The sequence below is a fragment of the Carassius carassius genome, chromosome 42 (assembly GCF_963082965.1).
Source record: "Carassius carassius chromosome 42, fCarCar2.1, whole genome shotgun sequence".
NCBI classification, from domain to species: domain Eukaryota; kingdom Metazoa; phylum Chordata; class Actinopteri; order Cypriniformes; family Cyprinidae; genus Carassius; species Carassius carassius.
Window position 1 is genome coordinate 20,041,154 of NC_081796.1, and position 11,776 is coordinate 20,052,929.

Below are 11,776 nucleotides of genomic sequence, written 5' to 3' on the forward strand. Positions count from 1 at the left end.
ATGTGCCTGAACCTGCATGACACTTTGTTCCTGAAATAAAACTGTGAAAACCTACAGTTCTTTATAGAGAAACACACTAGAGAAAGGAACGGTGTATATAGCCATGCTTAACATCTATTTCAGGAATGCTTTGAGACGTTTGCCCTCTCCAACAGAATGTTTTGTCTGCAAAACACACTCCTACAGATGGACAGGCATGGGGAAAAACTGCCGACCTGACCAAAATGAGACCACCACATTCTGCGTACGAATGTAAAGATATAAGAAGATGCTTAAAGTGCTGCATGTTTCTCCAGGCATTCAGCAGCTTTAAATGATACACCATTACTTCTGCTGCTTCAACGGTTACAGGAAATTAACACAATGAGTCAGACTATTTTTCAAGCAAGTTCACATTTCTCATGTAGAGACACCTCAGGCATCAGGCTAACATTGACGGAGTACACCAGCCGTCCACATCAGTGCAAATGAAGCACCCTCTGCATTTCTATTTTTATTTTCTCTATAGGGATTTTTTTTTTTATCCTCAATAAGCTAAGCTATGAACCAAAGCAGACAACTTTGAGATGATTCACAATATTGCTGATGATTCGCAAAAAAAAAAAAAAAAACTGAAAATATGAGAAAGGGACAATAATATATCTGAATAAAACAAAAATTATATTTTAAAAAGACAATATATTTGAAGTTTTATAATATATATTCTTTATTACAGTAGTTTAATATAAAACAAATTATGTAATATTTTAATGTTTTTGAAAGAATGCAGCTTACCAAATTTGATCATTTAGTCAATAAGTAAAAATAAAAATTTTCAAAAATATGCAAAAATACAGTAAATGTTATAAAAACTAAAATGTTATAAAAAATTATTACTTATCACAGGTAGAATGCAAATGATATTATACTGCTTCATGACTTCTACCGGAGCGTACATCATTTATTAACATTGGCATTCATAAAAGGTCTCTCTCAAAAGGTTTTCTAGGTTTTCTCAAAAATTTACTAGGATTTGCACTCTATTTCTGGGTTTAAACTAAAATGTGTGAGATACAGTACATGAATTACAGTGTATTAGAATTTAACCAACAGAATATTACACGGAAATAGATTCTACAAACGCAGACATGAGGGCTTTGCTCATGCACTGAGGGTGTGCAGTTTTGTTCTACATGCTTCATGTGAATTCTTCCATTACTGTCACAATAACGATTATTCAACCGAGTTCAAATGCTATTAGATCAGTATTCTATAAGCACAAATATTTTAACTCGGTTAGTTACTTTTTAAACTGTTGCTCTGCCATAAAAGTTGTTGACCTAAAAGAGAAAACTTATGTTAAGTTTGCAATAACGCAGAGAATGCAACTTGTGCATTGTGATTTAGGTGTAGTGTAGTTTTGAGGACAAGACACCGTACTCTACTGAAGTGATGAATGTTAAACTTTTAATTAGAAGTTCTGTTTTTGTTTTGTGGAATTTGTATGAACGTAATGAAACAAAAAATAACAGGCCAACACAAAAAAATAAAAATCACTCATTATTAAATATAAACTAGAACAAAGCCCTGAACCGAAAATCTTTAGTATTAGTACACTCTGAGTCGATGTAAGCTGAACTAAACTAATCTGAGCTCTCCAATGGAGAAGTTGCATGTAAACAAACCTCTATAAGTGTGGAACCATGTGACCGAGCTGTTTGTATTAGAAAACGGTCTTAAAAGGATCTTCTGAAAGACGATTGGATGTTAGAGCATGTTTAGACATGCTATGTTGAATGACAGCATTGCAGCTCTGCACAGCCAAGTACAGAACGCCCAATAAACAATAAAATACCAGAGAAGGGACCATTGACTGGGGCAATGCAGTAATCCAACACTAGTGATTACATTTCTTGTTAATCACCACACAATTAATCACCAGCTGTAAGAAAAGCCAGCCTTAAAGGAATAGTTCAGCCAAGTCATCATTTCCTCACTCTCATCTCTTTCCAAAACTGTATTCCTTTCTTTTATTCCATGAAACTATATAATGAAAGATCAGGGGTTAAAAAAAGACCATAGATGTCAATGCACTAGAAGTAGCTATGCACTATCAAGTCACAAACATCAGCGTTTTGAAAGGAAGAAAGTGAACTTCAAGGCAAGGCAGGGCAGGTTTATTTATATAGCACATTTCATACACAATGGTAATTCAAAGAGCTTTACATAAAAGAGAAGAAAAAAATCTAACAAAAAAAACAATGAAAAAAAAAACACTAAAAAGTTAACTTTCAAGTCAATATTCAATGAAAATGTGATGATGCCAAATGCTTTTCAATGTCACATGACCAAGTGAGGCCAAGAGCAAATAAGATGGGAGTAGGGCTGCACGATATTGGGAAAAAAATGACATTGAGATATTTTATTATTCTGCTATATATATTGCGATATGAAATCTAATTAATTTTTTCTTACAAACAAAAATGGGGTGAGCACACTTACATTCTCATTTTAAATGATTTAAACATAAGAGTATTATTTAAATTAAGAGTACATTATTTGTTGAATAATTGTTGACAATGAAGGCTATAGCCTAAATGTTGAAATTAACAATGTTGTAGAAGTGCAGTTTAGTAATAGCAAATGTTAAATACTGTAGTTAAATAGTTTAATAAATAGAACATTATTGTAAAGTGTTACAGATGTTTTTTTATACACCAATTCAGATGTCTCGTGAGTTCAGTGTTGGACAGGTCAGTTGTTTAAACCATTCATTAAATTTAATCGGTTCAAAGGAATCATTGGTTCGCAAATCAGACGTGTACGGCACGCGTTGTGTAATTATCTCTCCAGTTTAGGATATCGCTCAAGATTTGACAACACAGAAAACATTTCATCACTGGATAGTTTTTTTTGTTTTGTTTTTTTTTTGTTCAACACCATCGTGTCAATTGATTTTGATTAATATGGGCGAGGGAGAGGATGCAAGACAGCGCTCGTGTTGTTTGAAGGTGGGCGTGCGCACGCGGCCGGGGCGCTCTCTCTCTCGCTCTCTCATATGTGCCCTGTTAAACTGACAGGACTTAAAAACTCATGCAAATAATAAACTTTCACTCTATGATGGTTAAGCTGTGCAATTAATCCGCGAATCACATTCGTCAAGGGCTGGGGAGCAGCTGGCCCGTACGGTTAATGAATAACGGGATCAACTATGAAAGCCTACATTGCACATCCTGCGATGTGACTATCGTGGATTCGTACATTGCGATATCGATGCTTAAACGACACATCGTGCAGCCCTAGATGGGAGCACTCATTACACAAAATAATGGTTCCAAATGGTGCTTCGCAGCGATGCCAAGAAAGAACCATTTTTGGTTCCCCAAAGAACCTTTCAGCACCATCGACATTCTGCCAAACGTCTTCTATTGAAGAAAAAGTCATATGGGTTTAAATCAATATGCGTGAGGAAATGATAACGGAAATTTGGTTAAATATTACTACAAGATACCACAGATATTTACAACCAGAAAAGTACAACCCAAAACAAAGACATATTATCTTTCTGTACCAACCAAAACCGCTATAACATAAAATCACTGGGTTTACTGGTTCATAAAACATGCTCAATCTGGAAAACACATGACAAAGACAAACACATATTCTCCTACATTATTGCTTCTTTACAGTGATTCATTACTCTTGACAGTTAACCATTGATCATCCTAAATCCAGAAATCCCCCCCACAACGGACATTTACTCAGTGATGAACGCTTATGATGAACGATCGCTCTTCGGTGATAACAGCACTGATAATCTTCCCACTTGCAGGAGGGTAAGAATTAGCGTTTCATATGTACTTCTATTGAGAAACACTGCACCGGAGCACAAGAGGTGGATACTGCTGGCCAGAATCATGAGACAAGGAAAAGACGAAAAACACTGGCTGACATCTACAGCTGGAACTCCCTCCGCCCCCTTGACATGACTCTGGGATGTAAAAGTTCTTTACCTATTCATTATTCACAGGGAAAAACATGAGGCTGGAACTATATGCTAGCTCTTCCATGCTGGCAAAACAGGTTGAAATGTACACACATTTCTGTAAAATGAATACGCAAATGGCTACATGGAATGCACTACTCAGAGACACAAGTCACTGTGTGGTTCAGAGAAAGAAATGCAACATATTCAACAGGACATTTAAACCCAATGTAGTATTTAAAATGCTATTATAGTATCTATTTCGCTATGCTAACAGGCTATAATAGTATTTTAAAATATGCTATTATAGTATTTATTAATATTTTGAATTAGTTTAATTTTATATTTGTTGAAATATATTGTAGGTTTGGAATGACATGGGGATGAGTAATTCATGACCATATCAAAGGTAAATAAATGTTCTTGTCAAAGGTTAACGTGATGTAAAGTTCAGTAAAACTATCAGCTGGGACTCATGCACTATTTATGTAGCACCAAGCACATTGTCAAGATCTGTGTCAGTGAAACATAAAGCATACACTTCCCCTGTGAGGCAAGACCATGCGCACTGTACTGGGTGACCTAATTTTTAAGCACAAAACATCCAGAGAGAGTAGCGAGCTTGTGAGCAGACCTGAGGAAAATAGCTTTGCCCATGGGTAGAGGCAAGAGGGAAAAAAGCATTAAAGATACCTCAACACAGAGAGACACGGGAAAGCTTGAGAGGGCCGCTGTACTGTTTCTGAGTCTAGAAAGTGTCTCAAATGCCAAACGCCTACACAGCAATGTAAACACAGACATGGTCGCTCAAGACTGCAGTCAGGCATGGTGAGTGGTTTTCACAGTGCAACCAAACCAAACCAAAACGACATATAAAACTCTGACTAACTCAGAGGAAATTTTCCATTCATAATACGCAAGTCTGAAATAGTTTTCAGTAAATTCTGAGCCATATGATGCAATGACTAAGAGGATGCAATGGCTAAAAGGATGCTAAACAGTGACAGGTTAGCTGCAATTTTAACTGCTTTACATTGAAATCTAGAGTAAAACCCCTCTCAGCTTCCCACAATCAACCGATTACCTCACAAATCATGTCCAGACATGACTCAAGCTGCGCAGGTAAGATCATGTTGCATAACTAACATGCCTACAATAAGAGTCTGTCATCTCACTCAACAGATCTAACATAAGCCCACAGCAGGAGCACATCGTCTGTGTGGAATAGCACTACTGCAGCCTGAGCACCCAGCATTGAGACTCCGCACATATCATATAGAGCGCCAAGAAACTAGAGCGACCGAAACTAGAGTAGCGTGGATCAGGCCAGCATTTCCACAGAAGTTTGTTTTCACGTTTTGATGTTTGACGTTGTGATGAAACCGAAATTGTGACAAATCTTTTCTTATGCGCGTTGACGCACAACCGAGTGTAATGGATTATGAAAAAAAGAAAAACATACGGCGGAGCCTCGTTTCTATGAATCTGCTGCCTGATTGGATTTTGAGGAATGTAAAATACAAATGCAACATACAGGATGTCATTTTGGGCATTCACAATGTAAACTGTAGAAATATTAATCGATTATAATGAGAGCTATTTAGTTTTGTATGTGTAAAAGAGTGGCCATAGTACACTTTTCAAAACCATTCATTCGCACATGGGTTCCAAAGTTCAAATTTGGTTAAACTGAGTAGACATGTGCCCAAAAATAATATTTATATATCACATGAGCAAAAAAAGTTTGTATCAGTTGGAATCTGGGCAACCTGGATTTCTACACGAGGTAAAAAAAAAAAAAAAGTTCCCAATGCAGGCGTCACACATTTTTAAGTTGGTCACATGAAGTGCTATGCTGACCAACAGAAAACTGCTCGAATGTGAGTGTCTGAGCTGAGACTTTATACATCTCTGCGCTATTGCCAATAGACAATGAACTGAGATGTGACCAAGTCTTGCCAGATTCAGACAAATATGAAACTGCATTTTATCCTGCCTCCTGGCACTCTTACGTTAACTCCTGGTTTGAGTCCAGCAGGTTTAAGGGCCAGCGATTTTTCCTGTTGGTGGGCAAGGGGAACTAAGTATCCATCAAGCAGAGGATCAAGCGCAGCACACACCGCTCTAACCACCCAGCCAGAGAATGTATGTCACAGAGAAAACATCTCAAACAGACCGAACAAAAGACAAACAGACAGACAAACAGAAGCTACAAACTCAACACAATTTGTCCACAATACATGTTTGGCACTGAAACATTTTGATGTAGTATATCATTATCATATAATGGAGGGGACAATATGTGGAGCTGTCTGCAATGCACATATTGCTATTTATTATAGGCCTCATACAGCATAGAGCAGTTCTTTCGGACAAACACCAGACACAGCTTGTATGTATCAGTGTAAAACATCCAGCTATAATTTCATTTAGACACAAACAACTGCTCACAAATCTGATAAACAAAATTACCAGACTCACTTGGGCCGGCTCAGTCACATTAAAGATAAAAAATAAAGGACTAATGTTTATTGAATAGGATGTTTCAATTATTGTTCACACATTCATGCCGCATAAACAAGAACTCCATGCACGTGGACTAACATATAGTGCATCTTGGTGTTAAAAAATATTTTATAATATATATATATACACACACACATTTACATTTATTAATTTAGCAGACGCTTTTATCCAAAGCGACTTACAAATAAGGACAGTGGAAGCTATCAAAAACAACAAAAAGAGCAATGATATATACACATACATAAATACGTTTCTAATAATAAAACATCTCTACTTATGTCTAATATAAGCATAGGTATAATAATGCAATATTTCCAATAATACTACAACCCTTCGTGCATCTCTAAGCTGTTTCTCGGTCAGGTGCATGAACATAAGCTCCCATATTTCCCCTCCATTATTAATGGCGAGATGCTGAACCATATATTTCACCCATTTTATGTCAAAACATCTCATTTTATATCTCAACTCACCCGCAGAGCAGACAGGTCGATCTCATCCAGACTCCTCGCAGGAGAGTCACTCGCCATGATTATCTGTTGTATTCAACAATATAATGCCCGAAATAACATGAATACAGACGCCGAGCTGATCCGTGGAATACAGCAAACAGGCTGGATTGACTTCAGTCGGAGCAGATGAAGCTCCCGGATGGTGCGGAGTCGCCGTTCTTCGCGTTTCCGGGTGTATAAAACCGAATTAGCTATTTGGTTGCATGTAAAGCAGACATCTCGTGCTTGTACCGATGATCAGTTGCCGCACGAGTCCAAAAAAAAAAACCAGCGCACGAGCGCACCAGTGGACGTGAATCAAGGCTCGGGCGAAGGCGTGTCAATCACCAGCGCTAGGGCGTGGCCTGAGTGAAAGGCGGGCCCAAACTCACTATTTTACACAGATACGACTTTTAATAAGAGCACATAGAATTGCTTAAAATTACACACACACACACAGATATATATATATATATATATATATATATATATATATATATATATATATATAGCATTTTCAAGTAATCAGGACTACAATTACTGTACAAGGACATTACAGTCTATGGTTAACATGCTCCAATTGGACAACATTTGTAGGTTGTTCTTTCATAGCTACTTACAGAAAACAAAAAACAAAACAAACAAATTATATACCGGTATATGTATATATGTTGTAGAACAAAATGTGAACATTTCTCCAAATAGCTAAGTTTCACCACAAAGCTTACTAATAAATCATAAACTGCTCATCACAAAAATCACATTAACCCTGCTGTAACACACACATTTTAAAAAAAAAGATGGTTGGCTGATCTTAGCTGTTTTAAGTTGGAAGTAGCTGGTTTTACCTGGTGTCCCAGCCTGGTTGAGCTGGTCTTAGTTTTAGCTGGTTAGTCAGCTGGTCTGCCAGTCTGACCAGCTAAAGAATTGGTCAAACCTTTAAAACTTGCCCTGCAAAACAACTGTGGCTGGACAACCAGCTAAAACCAGTAAACCAGCTGGTTTTAGTTAGGTTTTTATGTTTTTATTAGCAGGACAAGCACCATCCCAGTGGCTAGCACAGTCCCCATGTTAAGACCACCCTAGCAACCACTTACTATCACACTAGCAACCAATATAAGAATCTTAAAACCTCCCAGAACACCTTAGAAACCACATAGCAACTCCCTTGAATTGGGACAGCGAGTTGCGAACGGAAACCCACTATTTCAATTTGTTGCAGATAATATATAGCTGTTGTTGTTGTGATTATGTTCATGCACTGAGCAGCTTATAATGTGTAAGAGCAGTCAGAAACAGGAAGCCACATTTCAGACAGTGAGTGAGACAAGCCACAAAAAACACATTTCCTTTTACCTTCCGTTTATGTAAGCAGCACAATTTATAAAACACATCACCTTCCCCCACGCCACCTTCCTCTCGCATTCGCCTCGGCAGAAAACATCCTCTCTGTCATAACGGCAGTCCCATTCAGTGCTATGAGCTCGGCAACATTTCACATTGGTTTCCTTGATAGCACATGTACATCACGGAGATGTCTATTTGACGTCTGAAAATATAATTTTTTTTTTTTTTTTTTTGCAGTGTTTGTTCATCTGCAATATGTCTATAGGACGTTTCTTGTCAGATGTCAAACTGATGTTTAGAAGATATCTGTAAGATGTTTATGATTCACAATGTATGTAAAACTGACATTTAAAAGACGTCTATCAGATGTTTACACGGCAGATGCTTTCCAGACTAAGCGATCTTTAACAGACATCTTGCAGATGTACTTGTGCTGTCTATTTTTCTATCTATCCATCTGTCTATCAATTAATGTATCCTATATAATATTATATATAGGTCACATATAATATAATATAGGCCTATAGGTCCTAGTCTTTGTGTCTGTCTGCCCGTCCATCTATTCCATTGTATAGATGCAGCCTATACACAGTTTCTATTTATCTACCTGTCTATCAATTCGTCCATATGTTTGTCTTTCTATAAATATGTCTATCTATCTGTCTGTCTACAGTATCTTTCTATACAGTGATCTATCTATCTATCAATTTATCTATCTTTATCTACAAATGAATGAAAGTGCTTTAATTAATAGTGCTCCATCTAGTGGTGAATGTGTGGAATCATTCATTCAGATTAACTGAATGGGGATATTAATTACACTGAAAGTATTTTGTGCTTCATGGAGGAACTCAAAATCTAAGTTATTCTGCCAGAACTGACAGTTTTCTTAGAGATTATGTAAAAATGCACACAAATGTGCCTTAAAGGAGTCTTGAGAACATACTCTGTGCGTTTTTAAAGCTTTTCCCACAACATCTTGTTTGTAAAAATCCATGTTTCCCCAGAGTGGATCCCTGTCAAGCATTCAGCCAGTGTGAAGTCTCCCTTGCGCAATAGCTTTCATCTTATCAGCACAGACTCTGCTATGTGTGCTACATTTCTCTCATTCCTCTTTGCTATTTGCCACAAGACGGCTTTGTTCCTCAGTGACTTTTGCCTGTAAAAACAGGCCATTTTTGCGTACTTGAAAACCTGATTGGGTTCTTGTGCATTAAAGCGCTATCTGTTGCAACAACACTTTCAGTATTTGCACTGCCTGTGAGAAAATGTTTTGTGCTGACAGTGCAGTCAACCCCATTGAATTGGTTTGTGCAATAGCCTGCGTTTATGGATAAGGTTATTTTTATTTGTGTGGCTTAGCCGGATCACATTACATGCCTTCAAACCAGATTTGCTTCCATTCATCATTGTCGCTGTTGTTTAGATTTTCTCTGAAGATTTGAGGAAAAAGGCGATTATCTTTCTTCCCCTGTGTAATGGACAGTGGATTAGCTAATAGCGTTAGCAGAACAATATGATTCACACTAGTGCACTATCATTAAACACATTGCTGGAATGACTGCGTCTGGCACGCGTATGTTCAGAGATATTTATTAGGAGTGAAACCCGTGGTTATGCAACCTGTGGATATTTTCATTTGTGGATTCCCGTGAAGAATGAAGTAGGTTAATCAGACCTATTACAATAAATGTGAAGTTCTTGAATCAGTATCATGTGGATGCGAATAACAAAATAAAAAAAAAATAGGTGAGTGGTTCAAGGACAAGGAAGCGCAGTGTTAATGTCTTTTTTGAAGAACCTTTAAATAACCCCAGTGAGGATTTGATTCATCCTTGTATGAAAATATTGTACCACAAACTCTTCCAGGGGTTTACAAATCAATTTATTTAAACACCTTGTCACATTTTAAACTTGTTAAAAAACGATCTAACTTTTTTTTATTGTAACAAAAAGGCTCACAGGTATATCTGAGGATTTTAGAAACAATTTGCAGACGTGCATGAGCTTGAGCAGAAGACGACATGCTTTTGTAGTAATCCTGGCCTTTATCTCTCTTTCTCAATTCTTTTCAGAAATGTCACTGTGTATGGACTTGTTTTCCACAAAAACGGAGACCTAAAGGCAAACTTGAGGCCAGTTATTATACCATATTTATAACTAATTTGACAGTGAAATGTAATATTTGTACGTGAGATTAAAGATTCCAAACTCACTCATCAGGTTTTATAGCTTTGTAATTGCACTGGTGAGTTTCTCCCATGTGACGCTGAATGAGGTGATACGTGCACTATGTGAGAGGTAAGTCAAAGGTCAGGAGATTGTATCGGGGACTGTTAGTCAGCTGTAGCTCACAGACAACAGTCTGGAGGGAACATGACAGCTGTACATATCCCAAAGAAACACATGAACACACCACACTCCCACACAGACTACTGAGACAGTAAGACAGTGTTCACACATTCAGTCATTATCAGACACCCCACACACACACACACACAGTTAGCAGCAGAACAGACATGATGTTCCAATCAACCGTCTGAGCAGTGTATCCCAACACTCTTGATAATAGACAGACAGACAGATAGAGCACATGGATAGATAAATAGACAGATACTACAGAGATAAATATATAGACAGACATATATAAATGATAGACAAATTGATAGACAGAAAACCACAGTTAAACAAATGGACAGACTGACAGATAGATACTGTAGAAAGATACATACAAAGCCAGACGATAGATAGATAGACAGAAATACATAATATTGAACTAATGGATAACCCAGCCATGTATAGACAGATAGACAAATGGAAAGACAGAAAGGTATTGTAAACAGATAAACAGACAGACAGATAGATCCACCTACAGATGACGCAGTAGTGTAAAAATCCTGGTTTAATCACCTGTATAACATCAATTCACAGGTTTCATAAACGTCCCAACGATACATATTTTGTGCAAAAATGCTATTCATGGTGGGGAAAAAAAGGGAGTGAAAAGACATGAGGAAAAGAAAACGTAAATAGAACAGAAATCAGTTTCTGAACTACTATAAACGTGCAGATACACAGTCAACAGTGCAGACATGTGAGTGATTGGCTAACAACTGTTAGAAGATACTTGCTTCATATTCAGAATGCGGAACACACATGCTGCAATCTCTACAGTGACATGGATATCCTGACAGGTTATTTAAACCGTAGCAGATGTAGTTGATTCAGTACTTCTAAATGGATTGTGATGATCAATGGTTTCATTACTTCCAGAACGGTTTGTAAACTACATAAGAGCTCCAAGCATAGCATGTTGTACAGTATACTGTACATTTTAGATAAGAATGTACAGGATACTGTACAACATGCTATGCCTGGAGCTCTAATGTAGTTTACTGAATCAACTACATCTGCTACGGTTTAAATGGGAAATGGGGATAAATCTGAA

General features: G+C 37.4%; 1 protein-coding gene across 11 annotated transcripts in view; it reads right to left on the reverse strand.

Annotated features, from left to right (window-relative positions):
• The window catches only part of LOC132124107 (TRAF2 and NCK-interacting protein kinase-like), a 55,272-nt gene extending 47,972 nt beyond the window's left edge, over positions 1-7,300 (reverse strand). For 5 of the 11 annotated variants that reach the window (XM_059534935.1, XM_059534932.1, XM_059534930.1 and 2 more), the window contains exon 1: positions 6,964-7,298. In XM_059534935.1, coding sequence (XP_059390918.1) covers positions 6,964-7,020 — 57 coding nt within the window. In that variant the 5' untranslated portion in view covers positions 7,021-7,298. Of the gene's footprint in view, positions 1-6,963 lie in introns of all 11 variants that reach the window. The other 6 variants (XM_059534933.1, XM_059534934.1, XM_059534928.1 and 3 more) reach the window with 3 other exon arrangements.
• Between the last annotated feature and the right edge of the window lie 4,476 nt (positions 7,301-11,776).